The following is a 14,274-nucleotide window of genomic DNA, read 5'->3' on the forward strand; positions in this document are numbered from 1 at the left end:
AGCAATGGGTCGCAAATTTGACACTTTTATCGCATTATCACATTACCCATTGAACCACGTTATCTATTATTCCTAAAAATCTAAAAATATTCGTGCCTTATCAGTTTTCGGTCGAATTTATGTCCAAGAAGGCAGATAAATTGCAGAATATATTAGTTTTGCATCCAAAAATTCGTAATCAACGTTAAAATGACCAAATTTTGCCTAGAAAACATATTTTACTGTTATTTTTCTTAAATTTTTTCGTTCAACTTTCTCTTTTATAAAATGTTTCAGTTTTCTGTAAATAAGTTATATGCTGTTGGAAAGCTTATTTTCTTAGCTTTAAAATGATGTATTTTTTCCCCCTAACTTAAATATTTTTTGAGAAAAAAAAAACATTTTTTGGCGATGGCTGATTTACCGCGGTTTTCTCGCGGTTGGGAAAGTAGGAAGAAGAGTTAGGCCAGTAGCCAGGTTTTTAACCTCAGAAAAGGATCTGTTTCGTCGTACGAACGTGTGAGAACCTGTAAGCCAAAGGGCCTCTGCTGGTATGACTTCTGGGTGACCCCTTAATAACTTCTTACTAACCGAGCGCGAGGGCTGTACTGCCAGGGAAATATTGGCCCGAGGTCGTGGCAGTACGGACCGAGCGCAGCGAGGTCCGTGCAAAAACGACCCAGGGCCAATATTCCCGAGTACGGCTCGAGCTAGCTCGGTTAGTAAGTAGTTTATTATATGGTTTTTTAATTACCTTTTGCTTTGTTTTTGCAAGCCCGTAATCGGCCCGTGGGCCAGTCACAATTTGCCTGGAACGCTGCACGCCCGGGGGGGGGGGGGGGGGGGGTCATCCCAAATGAAACAGACGGGGATGCTCGTCGTCTCGCTTAGGGGTGTAAATTTTGGATTTTGGTCTCGCTTAGGGTGTTTCGGGCAAAGCGCCAATATTTTAAGCCGCCAAGGTCAAAATTTGCTTAAGTCACGCCCAGATTGGTCTCCTTTAGGAGTCACAAAAAGCTTGAGCCACGCCTAGATGGTCTCCTTCAGGGGTTAAATTTAAAATTTCCGACTAGCATCCCCGTGTGTTCCATATGGGAGTCCCCCCCCCCCCCTCCCCTCCGGGGCTGCACGTACCACAGGCAACCCAGTGTACCCTCACGGAGGGTCTAGTTCTCCATAATCTCGACTTTGTTCATTTATTCTTGCACAAATTGAAAGACCACGTGCAAAACCGTTGCCTGTAAACATAGGATCCCAGCGAAAGATTTCCTCACCGTATTTACTTGAACTATCTGTTCAGTGGAAAGATTCGCAACCACTAACAAATTGTCCTCAGTTGCATTTTTGCAATTTTTGAGGAGCAATGATTAATTCCTTAAAATTCTAGAGTGCTTCAATTTTCCAGCTACGAAATAGTCACGAAATACGAATTGATCAAATTCTTCCAGTCGATGCTGAAACTCCATTACAAGGAACTTAAGGGCACGTTTCTTTGGGGTGATCCAAAAAAAAATTGATCCAAGATCACTTGGATCACAGGGTATCAAAGGAACCGATAAATCCACTCTGGGAAAGGATTCTTCGATTCCTTTGATGCACCGTGATCCAAGTGATCTTGGGTCAATAATCCTCTTTCGGATCATCCCAAAGAAATGCATAAAAATGTTTCTCTCGCGCTTTTAGTTGAATTCGTCCAGTGGATGCCCCTGTATGTACGAACACAGAAAAAAAAGTGTTTCCAGTTTTTTTTATTCTTGGGTTTCACTCACGTGATCACCAGCCATGTTTTTCAACGAAGACAAAAGAAGACGTTAGCATAATAATAGCTTTCAATTCCCGGAGGATTGGATCGAGACACCAGCATGGCCGCCATTTCGTTGTTTGGGGACACCAACATGGCGGCCGTGACGTCATGTGAAATCCAAGAATAAGTTGAACTCTGCATCATACAAATATCATTTGCTCTTTAAGTATCATAGTTGGGCTCTGGAAACCCTCTCTTTTTCTTTAAGATTATTGACTATTGGTGGCTAACTGGAAAGCACAGGCGAAATTTCATTTCCAAAAACATCTTGTAAACCTTGACTATCTTTCATGTTGTATCTTTAGATAGCCGGTTGTGTAAATTAAGTTTCACACAGTCTCTCCACTGTCCACTTTCATCCCACCAACACTGTCTAATTTAATATTTGTTTTCATACTTAAACTGCAGCGCCTGCCCTCCAAACAGAATCCGCTAGGCATGAGGTAAAATGCTCCGAACTGACCACAATTTCACACTGGAAAATCCCAATGCAAACACATTATGCAAGATGAATGCGAGAAAAAGGACTGATTGACCACATCTGCATTTCGAGAACAAACAGGCTTAAAAGGTGTGAAACACAGAGCTGCACTTACCGTTGTAATACTGGCGTAGAGACATTCGTTCACACATGCGCACATCTTTTGACAGTTTTAGGGTGCGTTCGATTGACCCTATTCCGGAATAAGAATAAGTGGAGTGATGATTTAAAACGGTATGTCTGGCGCTTTCGAAGCAACAAGGATAATAAAGATATGTTTAAAATAGCATTTTAGCAAGTGTTTTATAATTTTAATGTGAATCTCCGTAAAAACGAAGGATTTCTAACTTCTATTCTATGTATTCCTATTCCGGAATACGGTCAATCGAACGCACCCTAAGTCAAGATCCGTAGCAATAGTAACTGTCTAATCATATATAGTCTAGGGAACAAAGTCCTAAAAATGGAAGTTTTGCTACAATCATAACAACAATCCAGCTGTGTCATGTATTAACGTAAATGTACCGTCTGATAAAATAATCATTATAATACTCATAAATAGGCGTGTAAATGAAACAAGAAAATTGTTGAAAGAGTGGAAATGATCCTCTGACTTACATCTGAAAAATTTGAGCATTTGCACCTTATAGACACCTGAAATTTTTGTGCTTATAGATAAGTGAAGTTTTGATGGTGCAGATGAAAGTAAAAAATGAATTATAAGTGCGCAATTTTTTTTAAAGTCAATATTTATAGATTATGCAACTTCAGCATCATCTTCATTACTAAGCAGTCCATACTTCTGTCGGATTGCATCAGTCTTCATTTTCCGTTCTGCCCTTCTCTCTGCATACCTTTGCTTAATTTCTTCACGTCTTCTTTGCACTTCTCTATCGTCCTTGCGAAAGCTTTTTCGACACCGATTTCGACAGCACAAGCAGTAAATACAACAGCCCAGCACCACAAGGAGGACAAATGACACACTTGGTATCACATAGATAAGGATGTAACCTGACAGAGGGAAACAAAACTAGTAATGTGATAAAACTTAAGAAAAAACCAAATGCAATAACCCCTGACACTATTAGAGTGCACATGCAGAATGGTAAAACACAGTTGGATTCAGTAGAATCCAAAAGTTAAGGTGACTCATCGCAGTTTTTGCCTCATTTAGTGCACTGGATTATCTAAAACTTTACTACTTTGGTTCACTATATTTAACAATTGAGAGCATGGGTTGGATGAAGGAGTATGCAATCGTAGTGGGCAGACATACCCGGCTAGAACCCTGTATGGGTTTGCAGTATCAAGCATTATTTGAGCGACATTACAACATGTCCGAAGACATTGCAAATTATCGAGATTTATTTTTCTTCCTTGAGATTTTTTTATACATGTTGCAGTGTTATTTATTGCAGGTTTAGGCCGTTTCGCAAAGTTCTTGATCGTGAAATGCGTGATTAAACAAGGAATGGGGTGAATTTGAAGACGAAGAAAGAAGAAAGAGAAGAGATCACAGTGGAAGAGGAAGAGTTATTGTGGGAGAAAGGACTGCTGGGAGATGCATCAGCTGAGTGTCAGTGCATACAATTTACTTTTATTGTGGGAAGTGGTTACCGGGCGACTCGACCATAAACCGTGGGAAGTTGTTTGGGTTAAGAGCTAACGAGCAAATGCTCTTGTGATTTCCAATATTGTTCTGAACAAAAATTTCATGATATTCGATGAAAGTATTTCCAAAACTTTCCATGAAGGTCTCTCGGATTTAAAACGTAGAGCACGGTTAGTAAAGCATATGTGTCATGAAACTGGAAACACTCATTTGTGTTGCCTTCAAGTTTGTTTCGTTTGTACAGACAAGATTCGATTCTGTCCCAGTAGTATTGACGCATTTTACTTTCGGCCAGCGAGAGATGGGTCTTTTGCTTATGAAAAGATGGCAGAAAGCACAAGAAAAACGTTTTGGGGGAAAGTCTGGATCAATTTCGAAGCTTAGAAGTACGCGAAAAGATAAGAAATGTTTTTGTGATGAGCCTGCGTCTGTCTGACCACGAGGTATTACACAACATCGCATCTTCATCAAGTTTTTTCGATTTCGCTAGGATTTTCTCCCTTTTTTCGCTCGTATTTCGTACTTCCAAACTTTTGGAGTTTAAGGAATTTAATAAAACAATCATTCCATTCGCGCTTGTTGGATATGAGAGTGGCTATAGCCAACTCGGCGCTACGCGCCTCGTTGGCTATTTACCATCTCATATCCAACGCGCGCTCATGGAATAATAATGTTAATTAGTATCACCCGACTAGTGGACTAATGCAAATCCTACATTTTGATTGGATGCGCTACTAGAGGACTAATAGTAATAGTCCTCGAGTAGCGAAAAGCGTGACCCTTTCTTTCGTTTTATTCCCAAATAAAATCTCTTCAACTTGCATTTGCTAACTTATTGCCTTTTCTGTCCGACTAGTTGGGTGATACTAAAACAATTAGACCCTTCGCCCTCAAGGGCCACGTGTCAGTAGCCCATTCGGCTTCGCCTCATGGGCTATTGACCCGTGTCTAATTGTTAAGTATCTCGAGATGCGCAGAACGTATGCACAATAACAATAGTAGGCAACGTCCTTAAAAGCCAAGCGCGAAGCAAGTTAAGATTGTTTTTGATGCTCTTGCTCCGCCAGACAATTTGTTTTCAAGTTCTGAAATGAAACAAGAGAGTAAGAGTGATATTTGGTCTTGCACTGTAAGTGCTGCCAGTTATCAGATGAAATGCTTAACTAGTCTCGATATTCCTGACGGTAGCTCAAGGCCAAAAACAAATGTTGTCAACAAAGATAGTTTTACCTGCCTTAGAGAATGAGACTATTAAGTGCAAGGAGAACAAAAGGGGCAAACCGATTTTTTTCTAATGCTTTGAGTCCAGTTTTTAACAACTGTACTGTAAATTTTTGGATGACTAGAAAATAGTGCCACTATTGCATGGAAAGTAATTAAATGAGATTCTGTATATAACTGTATTCATTCATTCTTCAACCTCAGCTTTTCCCAGCTACCCTTTCAAACCCTCCCTGCACTTTCACACAGTTTAACTTTGTCACTCTTTACAGACCATGCATGTGACCTGAATAGTGCATTTCTGTTGGCTGTTACCCTTATGAATTACACTTTCAAAGCCCACTTTGTGTTACGGTGGGTGTTTTTAGGAACAGTCCTCTCCAAAAGAACATGTTCTTCATCCTCCATTTTTGGTGCTCTAAAACGAAACATACCCTGTTCTTTGCCTATGCCTGTTATTTACGCCACACTGAAAACTTCTACGTCTATTTAAATTTCTTTACCGAAAATTACACAAATATTCGAAAATGATAACAATCTTTGTCAAAACGATCAACGATTCTGAACAATGACAATCTCTCAAATTATAATAATACACGCCTTGCGTGCTTTTCTAACACATCAACGATACTACTTCAAATTCCACAAGGAGTTTACAATATTCTCGAGGGAAATAGTCTTGCAGCTGTTTGGTCACACGCCATACAATGGTCCCAAGAGAAAACAATTTTTTTTTGTTGGGTCAATTGCAAGTCCCAAGAGGAACTGGAAACAATGCTCATGCATTATTTGGGGGGACAAAGAGTATTATGGTATTTCCCAAAGTGGCCTGTTTCAGCATTGGTACTAAATCGTAGTAGATGGGTCAAGCTATATAAAGTGGTTTTTGATAATACTGAGTGTATGAGAATTGCATTACCAAGCTCAGTGAATTGCGCCTGTCAATTTAACAACCACTAATGCCCAAAACCAACTCAACTTGCACACACAAATTCTGCACTCTAGGAACGTTACCCATAAAGCCTGGTTTTTACGTACTCTAGTGGGAATAGTTGAAGCACAAGTATAAATGTTTATTGTGCCAAATGAAAATAAACACTGACAACATTACAACACGGTGTTCACTAGTTATGAGGCTTTGTTTTCAACTCAGTCAATATAGTACCTGAAACTAGCTAGAACAAGTGCTGTACTTTGTCAGACCCAGCCATCCATCGTAAATCTCCTTGTGTTTGTATGGTGTTGTGTTTCAACACGGAATAAAGGGAATGGAAGCAGACGAAACATAAAATATTTTTATCCTTGTGCTTATACTCACACTCGCACTTAGTTTTCAAGCCATTTTAATGGTGAAAGAAAAGCTGTTAACTTATGCTAGAGCTTGTTATCACATTTTTAGCAAAAACCAGGCTTAGAAGCCTGCTGTTTCCACAAGTTCTGATTAGTCTGAGAATTGCCTTTCTGTTTTTGATTTCATTGTACCTCATCCTTTCCTAACCAAATGGCAGTTTCTCTTTTTGCTGTCGTCAGTCATTTTGAGAGAAAGGGTTAATTTGTGGATTGGCCGATTTCATTAGACCATTTTACAGTTCTGTGTTCAGTTACCAGGCCTAATTGAACAACACCAGCCTCACTTTCATTTAAAGGCCAGGTAACTAAGCACACACCTGTAAAGAGGTCTATTTGTAAGGGCCGATTTACACGGTACGACTTTGTCGCATGCGACAACGGCTTACGACAGGCCCACGACATGATTTACAATTGTTGTGTACGTCAGAAAAAATGTCGTAGCATTTTAAAACATGTTTTAAAACGCTGCGACAATCGTAAGTCGTGTCGTAGGCCTGTCGTGAGCTTGTCGCATGCGACAAAATCGTATCGTGTAAATCGGCCCTAAGAGGAACACTGCTCCAGCCTCGCTTTTATTCAATGGCCTGGTAACTGAGCACAGAGCTGAAAAATGGTCTCTTTGTCCCAAAAAAGAACAGTCCGCGAACCGTGACCGTAAATTTGATACAGCTGGACAGATCGATATAAACCCTTCGTTTTAAGATTCCCAATAAAAAAAATCCGACTTTGCAATTATGGTTTTTACCTGGAATAACACACTGCTTCCAGAACCAGTCGTTGCCTTCACAGTCGCGAGGAATCACCTTTGCCGCTGGATACCTTTTACAAGTGTCATCACCACCACACCAGTAACATTTCATTTCTTTAACACAATCGCCACAAGATGAATGTCTCCGATCACAGGTATCTGCTGGTTCAGACGTAGGACGAACAGTCGTTGGAGTTGTAGTGATATTTGTTGTCACTGTAGTTGAGGTTGTGGGGGAGAACGTAGCTTGGGTTGTTGAACTGTTTTCCGCAGTGAAAGCAGTTGCACATGGACAGATCGCGAGCAAAACACAAAGCCCTATCTTTTCCATAACAACTGGATAGTGATCTTGGCTGAGGGAGAATAACGTTCGAGAAAAATAAAATCTTTCAAACAGACATCGAAAACTCGGACGTGATAAATTTTTTATGGAAGGAAAGGAGACTGGAACGACTGTTGACTGGAACAAAGCTTTAGGAAATCTGTTCTTTTGGTCAGCGGCCGAGCATACAAAGGAAGATGGCGGCAAAGTTCAGATAATGAAGGAAGAAATGTACAGGCCTTTCTCAACTCGATTTTAGTTTTTCCTTTGAAATAGTCTCTCTGTTGGAGGTGCTTACGTATCATAACATGGCGCAGCCGAAACAAATTTCTCAGGAGACGTTCGATGGAGTGGTCCGGGAGAATATTGAAGAGTTTGAAATGGAGTTGAACGAGGCAATTGAAGACGCCAAAGAACAGTTTAGAACACAAGGGGTTGACTTGTCTAACTTAATCACATCATACATCAGAGATCCAGACTCCGGTAATTTAAAACACACCAATCCTGTGAAAGGTGAGGTTGATGTTAATCAAGCAAGTGCTGCGATATCCATCCTCACATAATTTTTTTTTTTTTTTGGAGTTTTGTCCTTTTGGAGTAACAGCCTGGAAGAGTTGAGAAGATTCGCATTCTTATGTTGAAACATTTTGCTTTTGTTTTCTCTTGGAACAAACTGGAAACAATGCTTATGCAAAATTTGGGGGGGGGGGGGGTGGGGGGGCAAACAAAGGGTATTATGGTATTTTCCGAAGTGGCCTATTAAGATGTTTCCATGGCAACAGTCTCGTTTCTAGTCCCTCTCTATAATGAGCCAAAGATCTTAGATTTTGAACAGATAAGTACAGGCAGGTGGTCAGACTTAAATGTGTGTGCTGCCCATAATGGTTTAAATCTCTGTGTAAGCTTACAGAAAGTGAACATGTCTTATTACGACAATAAATGACAAAATCAATCCTGCGATAAATACACCCAGCAGCAAAAAATTGTCCATGGCAACAGCATAGAGGCATCATTTTGTGCCTAATACTTGACGTAGATTACCACTGTCAAGTTTGAACAACACCCATCCAATATTTTTGGAGATATTCTCAATTTTGTGATTTATTGCAATTTTTGAAAAAAAAACTTGAATGTCTCTTGAATGAGAGAAGATATTTTAAAATAAAAAACACCATTCTTCATCATTTTGAAAGGTCTTAAAAGTAAGCAAAAGATATTTTTTACTCCATAGGTACTTCACTCCATTGACCCCTGTGAGTGAGACATACAGATTTTTCCTCTGTCTAATGCCAGACAATTTTACTTATCAACTGGAGGCGTCCTTAGGGCACCTCAGGACTAAATGGGTTGGGTGTGACAGTTATTGTAATTCAATAACATTGTGGTGGCCAGTATTCTTCAATCTTGGTGGCATGGCACAATGACTATCAGTATGAACCAATAATATTGGGAGTTTTAAGCATTGAATAATATTGGTTGGTAAGATATAAATTTAACTACTTTATTTATCAGACCAGAGTGAGCAAATGGAATATCCAGTAGATAAAAGTCTTCTCGTGGGAGTTTGCTGTATTGCATTACTTCTGTGGTGGAGTTAAGTGAAGATCGATATCCCTCTTTATTGAAGGGTGTAAAGTGACATTAATTTGATGTAGCTAAAATCAAGTTTATCTTCTGTTTTTTTGGTTGACATTTAGATGCCTTGGACAAGATTAAGGAATCCTTACAAGAAGATAAATCAGAAACTCTTTTGGAAGGCCTGAAAGAACTCTCTCTTGAATGCAATAAAAATGAAAATAGTAGAAGATTTGCGACAAGCAAAAATGCTCTTAGCTTGGTTTACTCCAGCTGTTACCATGCTTATTTAGTGAAAGGAAGAGACATTCTTGCTGTTGGTCTGGATGCCTTGTCTTCATGTTTAGTTGGGCAAGGCAATCTGGCAGATGCTAAAATGATTGAGTTTTTGACAACCTGTTTGAAAGAACTTAAAGAAGAGCGGCTGGTTGAAAAAACTGTTAAAGCAATTAGGTTCACCTGCATAAAAAGTGAGTCCAATCGCCAGACATTTGTTGAACATGGTGTCATACCTTGTTTGGTAGCACATTTGAGGGAACACAAACATTCAAGTGAAATTGTTACAGCAACTTGTGCAGCACTGCGCGTGCTGACATTTGACGATGATATGACTGTAGCCTTTGGAAAGGCACATGAACATGCCAAGTTGATTGTTGCAGAGAATGCATTTGCCATCATCTTGGGCATATTGGAAACATGCGAAGATGTTGAGGTAGCAAGTGAGCTCTGTGTCACTTTGAGTCGATTAGCTGTACGGAATGATTACTGTAAGGATATAGTTGATCAGGGTGGACTGACCATGGTGCTGAAATTATTACAGGAACATATGACAAACCAGGTTTGTAATGATTCTGATTGTGATAGTGATACCAAATCTGTGCTGCAATGATCGCATTGCTATCAAATCTTGCCTTAATGAGCTTAAGCTCACTAGAGGTGATGGTATCATCATCAGCAACTGATTTAGAATTTTCTGAAGCTGATAAAAGTTCTGACAAAAAAATATATATATGCACTTAAATTAAATAATTTATAATAAACTTTAAATTTTTGGGTCTCCATTGATTCAAAGACTCCTCAGATGACCCAGGACGCCCCCAGTTGGCGAGTAAAATCATCAGACATTAGACAAAGTAAAATCTGTTTAGTCGCAGTCCCAGGGATCAGTGGGTTAAACAACTTACCATAAAATGTCACAACAGAACACTTTTAAGAAGGCTCGAACCAGTTTCAACACTTCCAAGTGACGTTCTTATTAGAAGGATCGGAACCACATCGTTGTGTCATATATTGGCAATATTGTGATACCAAATGAAACACAAATTATTACTGAACAAGATGCAGTCATAATTGTGACATAATCTGTCACCGTGACAATGGGCAAGCCCTGTAAAAACACCCTATACTTTGTCTTTAGTTGCTTATATTTCAAAAACAAAGAAGGTGACCCCAACTTTTTATTTCTGAAAAGTAATCAGAAGGGCATGATGAAACTTTTGCAAAGTTTCCAAAATATTTTGTCCAGTGGATTCAGAGCCACCTTAACTTTGTGACTTTTCAAAGGTAGCTCTGAATCCTCTAAGACAGAATTTTTTTTTTTTTAATTTTTGCAGAAAGTTTCATCGTGGCCTTCTAATCACTTTTCAGCTTTTTTTTAAAAAGGGGGGTCAACGAGTTCGATTTTGAGATAATTATGAGCAACTAGATCCAAAATATAGGGTGTTTTTGCTGGGCTTTCCCATTGCCAAGGTAACTTTAAGTTATTACATCACGATAATGATCACATCTTGTTTAGAAATAATCGGTGTTTCATATGGCACCATAACATTGCTGTTACGTGATACAGTGTTGTAGCGTTATTCGATCTAAACAGAGAGTCTTCTAAGTTTTGAAACCCTTTTGAGCCTCCTAAAGAGTAGTTTCTTATACAACACTGACAACTGGATTGGCTCAGTTGGTTGAGCATGAGGCTCGCGAAGAGTAGAGGAGAACCCCTGATGTTGTGGGCTGTCCTCCTTTCCCATAGATGCATGGGTTGAGTGGGTGGGTGAGATCAAATAAGTTTTGGACAGATGGTAGATGTCAGAGGCACCTTTAAAGCCTGACATCAAATCTCATCCCAGAGAAAGAAATGTAAACCGTCATGAGACGGTATGTGGTCATTATTACCATAACCATTGCCATTACAACAACCACAGTGTCTGGGAATGTTTTGTGCCATTTGAGAGTAGAGTGGGAAGGGAGCATTTTGACAATAAAGAATATTTTTACTAGAATCGGGTGAAAGAGGGGCTTGTCACGGTTTATCTTTTGATCTTCACAGCAGTCTTGCAATCTTTTGCCAACAGAACATGGTCGTGCCTCTGTAGGTGCCATGATCATTATAGGGCCTTGATTAGTTATTTAAGCTGGTAACATTAATTTTCAGTGCTCTGTGACTAGTGCCAGTCTTTCCTGCTGTAATAGACAGCTTAAAGTGCACCTAATCTCAAATACTGTTTGTTCCTAATATAAATCTCTCATATGTCACCATTGATACCCAGGATTTCATTTTTTGTGTGCCGTCGCAAGCTACGTAAACTTTGCAGAACTAGCAGTAATTTGGACCCATGACTGTGATGTAAGGGAGGCGCAGTGGCCTCATGGTTAGTGCGCTCGACTCCGGATCGAGTGGTCCGGGTTCAGGTCCTGGCCGGGGACATTGTGTTGCGTTCTTGGGCAAGACACTTTACTCTCACGGTGCCTCTCTCCACCCAGGTGTATAAATGTGTACCGGCATAATGCTGGGGGTAACCTGCGATGGACTAGCATCCCATCCAGGGGGGAGCATAAATACTCCTAGTCGCTTCATGCTACGGAAACTGGAGTTAAGCCCCGGCCTTAATGGGCCTTTAGGCTCGTAAAGAGACTTTACCTTACCTTTACCTTACTGTGATGTAAGAGGCATGGGTCAATTCTCAATTTTACGTCACAAACCGCTTTGCTATGCAAAATTTCTTTGAAAGCAGGAATGCAGAACAGTTTGTGATGTAATATTGAGAATAGGCCCATGCCTCTCACATCACGGTTGTGGACCCAAATTACCGCTAGTTTTGATAACTTTGCGTGTCTTGTCCGGCAGACAAAAAGCAGGGCAACCCTAAAACCCGGAATCCGGAATCACAGGTCATTGTTTTACCAATACAGAGAGTAACAACTATCCTAAACATTCATAAAAGCTAACCTAAGGCCTAAAAACGTTTTGTTTGTCTTTGGTGGGGAGATTAATATTGTAGACGAAAAATTCAAGTTTAGGTGCATTTTAAGCATGCAATGCTTTTGAGCCACAGACAGCAACCTGGAAGTGATCTGTTGTCCTTTTAAACTGTCCTTGGCACTATCACATTTATATTGCTAAGTATGTTTTCACTATTAGGGACAATTAACTTAAAATCCTGGGAAAGACTACTGACCTGGTGTGTGAAATATTCTCTTCTGGTTTCTGTGAGTGGCTCAAAAACGTCATGTGCTTAAGCTCCCTAATGGCCTGATATGTAATTTTTAAGGCTGACCTATTTGTATGGATAGGTTTTTGTCGCAGATTTTGCATTTGCATTCATGTGGTTCATGTATCCAACCCTTACCTTAACAGTAACTGGATGGCAGACCCTAGATGCTCTCTCTCTGCACACAGGAATGCGTGTTTGTTTTACTGGCTAACCCACTTGATGCACCCTAACCCTAACCCAATGCAGGAGCCAGGTACCCCACCCTTCTCCATGTGTTGCCTCTCTAAACTCACCACATGTAACAGCCCTTTGTTGTTCATATCCGTAGAACATAGCAAAGCAAGCCTGCACACTGCTAAGAGCCTTAGCAGGCAATGATGATGTCAAGACTTCTATTGTGGACTCTGGAGGCTTGGGGCTTATTGTCGCTGCCATGACAACTCATGCTAAACAGCCAATGGTGGCAGAGCAGGGTTGCGCAGCTCTAGGTTCCATAGCTTTGAGGAGTCCTTCAAATTGCACAGCTATTGTGGGTACAGGAGGAGTGGAGGCTATATTGAAAGCCATGCAGATACATGCAGACTCCGTTGGTGTACAAGTAAGGCAAATGTTGCAAGATAACATTTGTATTACCATAGCGGTCCACAAACGGAAGCTATATCTAATCTTAGCACAAGTATTGCAGTACTATAATGTCTTTTAATGGGGACATGAGTGGACCTAGATGTTGTTAACAGATTTCTAGTTGTCCCCTAAGTTTGTTATGTGGATTGTGAGAAAACATGCCACACAACATCATGGAGCAAGAAACACCTTTCTTCATACAGAGATTCCAACCCTCCCAATTTGATTGGGAGCCTCCCCATTTGATGTGTTGCGTCTTGCTCTCGTGATTTTTATGAGATTCCCCTGATTTTTCATGAAATTCTGAACGCAAGGAAAGAAGTTGCTTATCTTAACTATTTTTTCACGATCTGAGCATAAAACGTTACATAATTGTTACACTTTCTTATCCTATAATGTCTCACCCATTATCTCCATTGCACACCTCCTTTTCTGCACTCATAAGGCCAGCAGTCTTACTCCACTTAGCAGCTCCAAAATTGGCAGACAAGCATGGCCAAGACTTAAGTGGTAAGAATAAAGACCTTATGATGTCAAAATGCAGGAAATGCCACTTGAGAGAAACTAAATTTGCAAAATTTCCTTGGGCGATACCCCCAGATCCCCCTACAGGCTTACGCCTTCGGTGCTAAAAAATACTCCCTGTTTTCCTTCAAAAGGGGTTGGAATGTCGGTTCATGACCTTTTTGCTCTCAGATTTTTGTTGCTAATTTTTGTTTCATCTCGAGGCTTGTAGTCTGCATCACTTTCTTGTCTAACTGGTACTTCCTTACTCTTATTTTACTTTGTTTGTAGAAACAAGCCTGTTTAGCCATTCGTAATCTTGTTGCTCGAAATCCAGAGCACTGTGACATTTTACTTGAGGCTGGTGCTGAGAGCTTGATCAGAGATGCCAAAGACAATGTGGCCGATTGTGACGACTTGGCCAAGGCTGCTTTGCGAGATCTTGGGTGTGCTGTGGAGCTTCAAGAACTTTGGACTGGAACTGGGCAAGGGAAAGTTCAACAATGATTGGGTTTCCTGTGGTACTTGAACTGATCATTGACTTGGTTCATCTGAACTACATGTAA

At 40.3% G+C, this 14,274-nt stretch overlaps 2 protein-coding genes across 2 annotated transcripts; one reads left to right on the plus strand and one right to left on the minus strand.

The window, feature by feature from the left end:
- Nucleotides 1-1,710: 1,710 nt before the first annotated feature.
- Nucleotides 1,711-7,634, minus strand: LOC137992381 (pituitary tumor-transforming gene 1 protein-interacting protein-like). The gene is made up of 2 exons (XM_068837703.1): nt 7,193-7,634; nt 1,711-3,275 (listed from the first exon to the last, which is right to left on the minus strand). Exons 1-2 carry the CDS (start codon nt 7,524-7,526, stop codon nt 3,022-3,024), a joined length of 588 nt encoding a protein of 195 aa, XP_068693804.1. The 5' UTR covers nt 7,527-7,634; the 3' UTR covers nt 1,711-3,021.
- Nucleotides 7,635-7,703: 69 nt separating this feature from the next.
- Nucleotides 7,704-14,228, plus strand: LOC137992379 (armadillo repeat-containing protein 6-like). The gene is made up of 4 exons (XM_068837699.1): nt 7,704-8,030; nt 9,215-9,930; nt 12,909-13,178; nt 14,000-14,228. Exons 1-4 carry the CDS (start codon nt 7,826-7,828, stop codon nt 14,213-14,215), a joined length of 1,407 nt encoding a protein of 468 aa, XP_068693800.1. The 5' UTR covers nt 7,704-7,825; the 3' UTR covers nt 14,216-14,228.
- Nucleotides 14,229-14,274: the final 46 nt, after the last annotated feature.

The sequence above is a fragment of the Montipora foliosa genome, chromosome 2, assembly GCF_036669935.1.
Source record: "Montipora foliosa isolate CH-2021 chromosome 2, ASM3666993v2, whole genome shotgun sequence".
NCBI lineage: Eukaryota > Metazoa > Cnidaria > Anthozoa > Scleractinia > Acroporidae > Montipora > Montipora foliosa.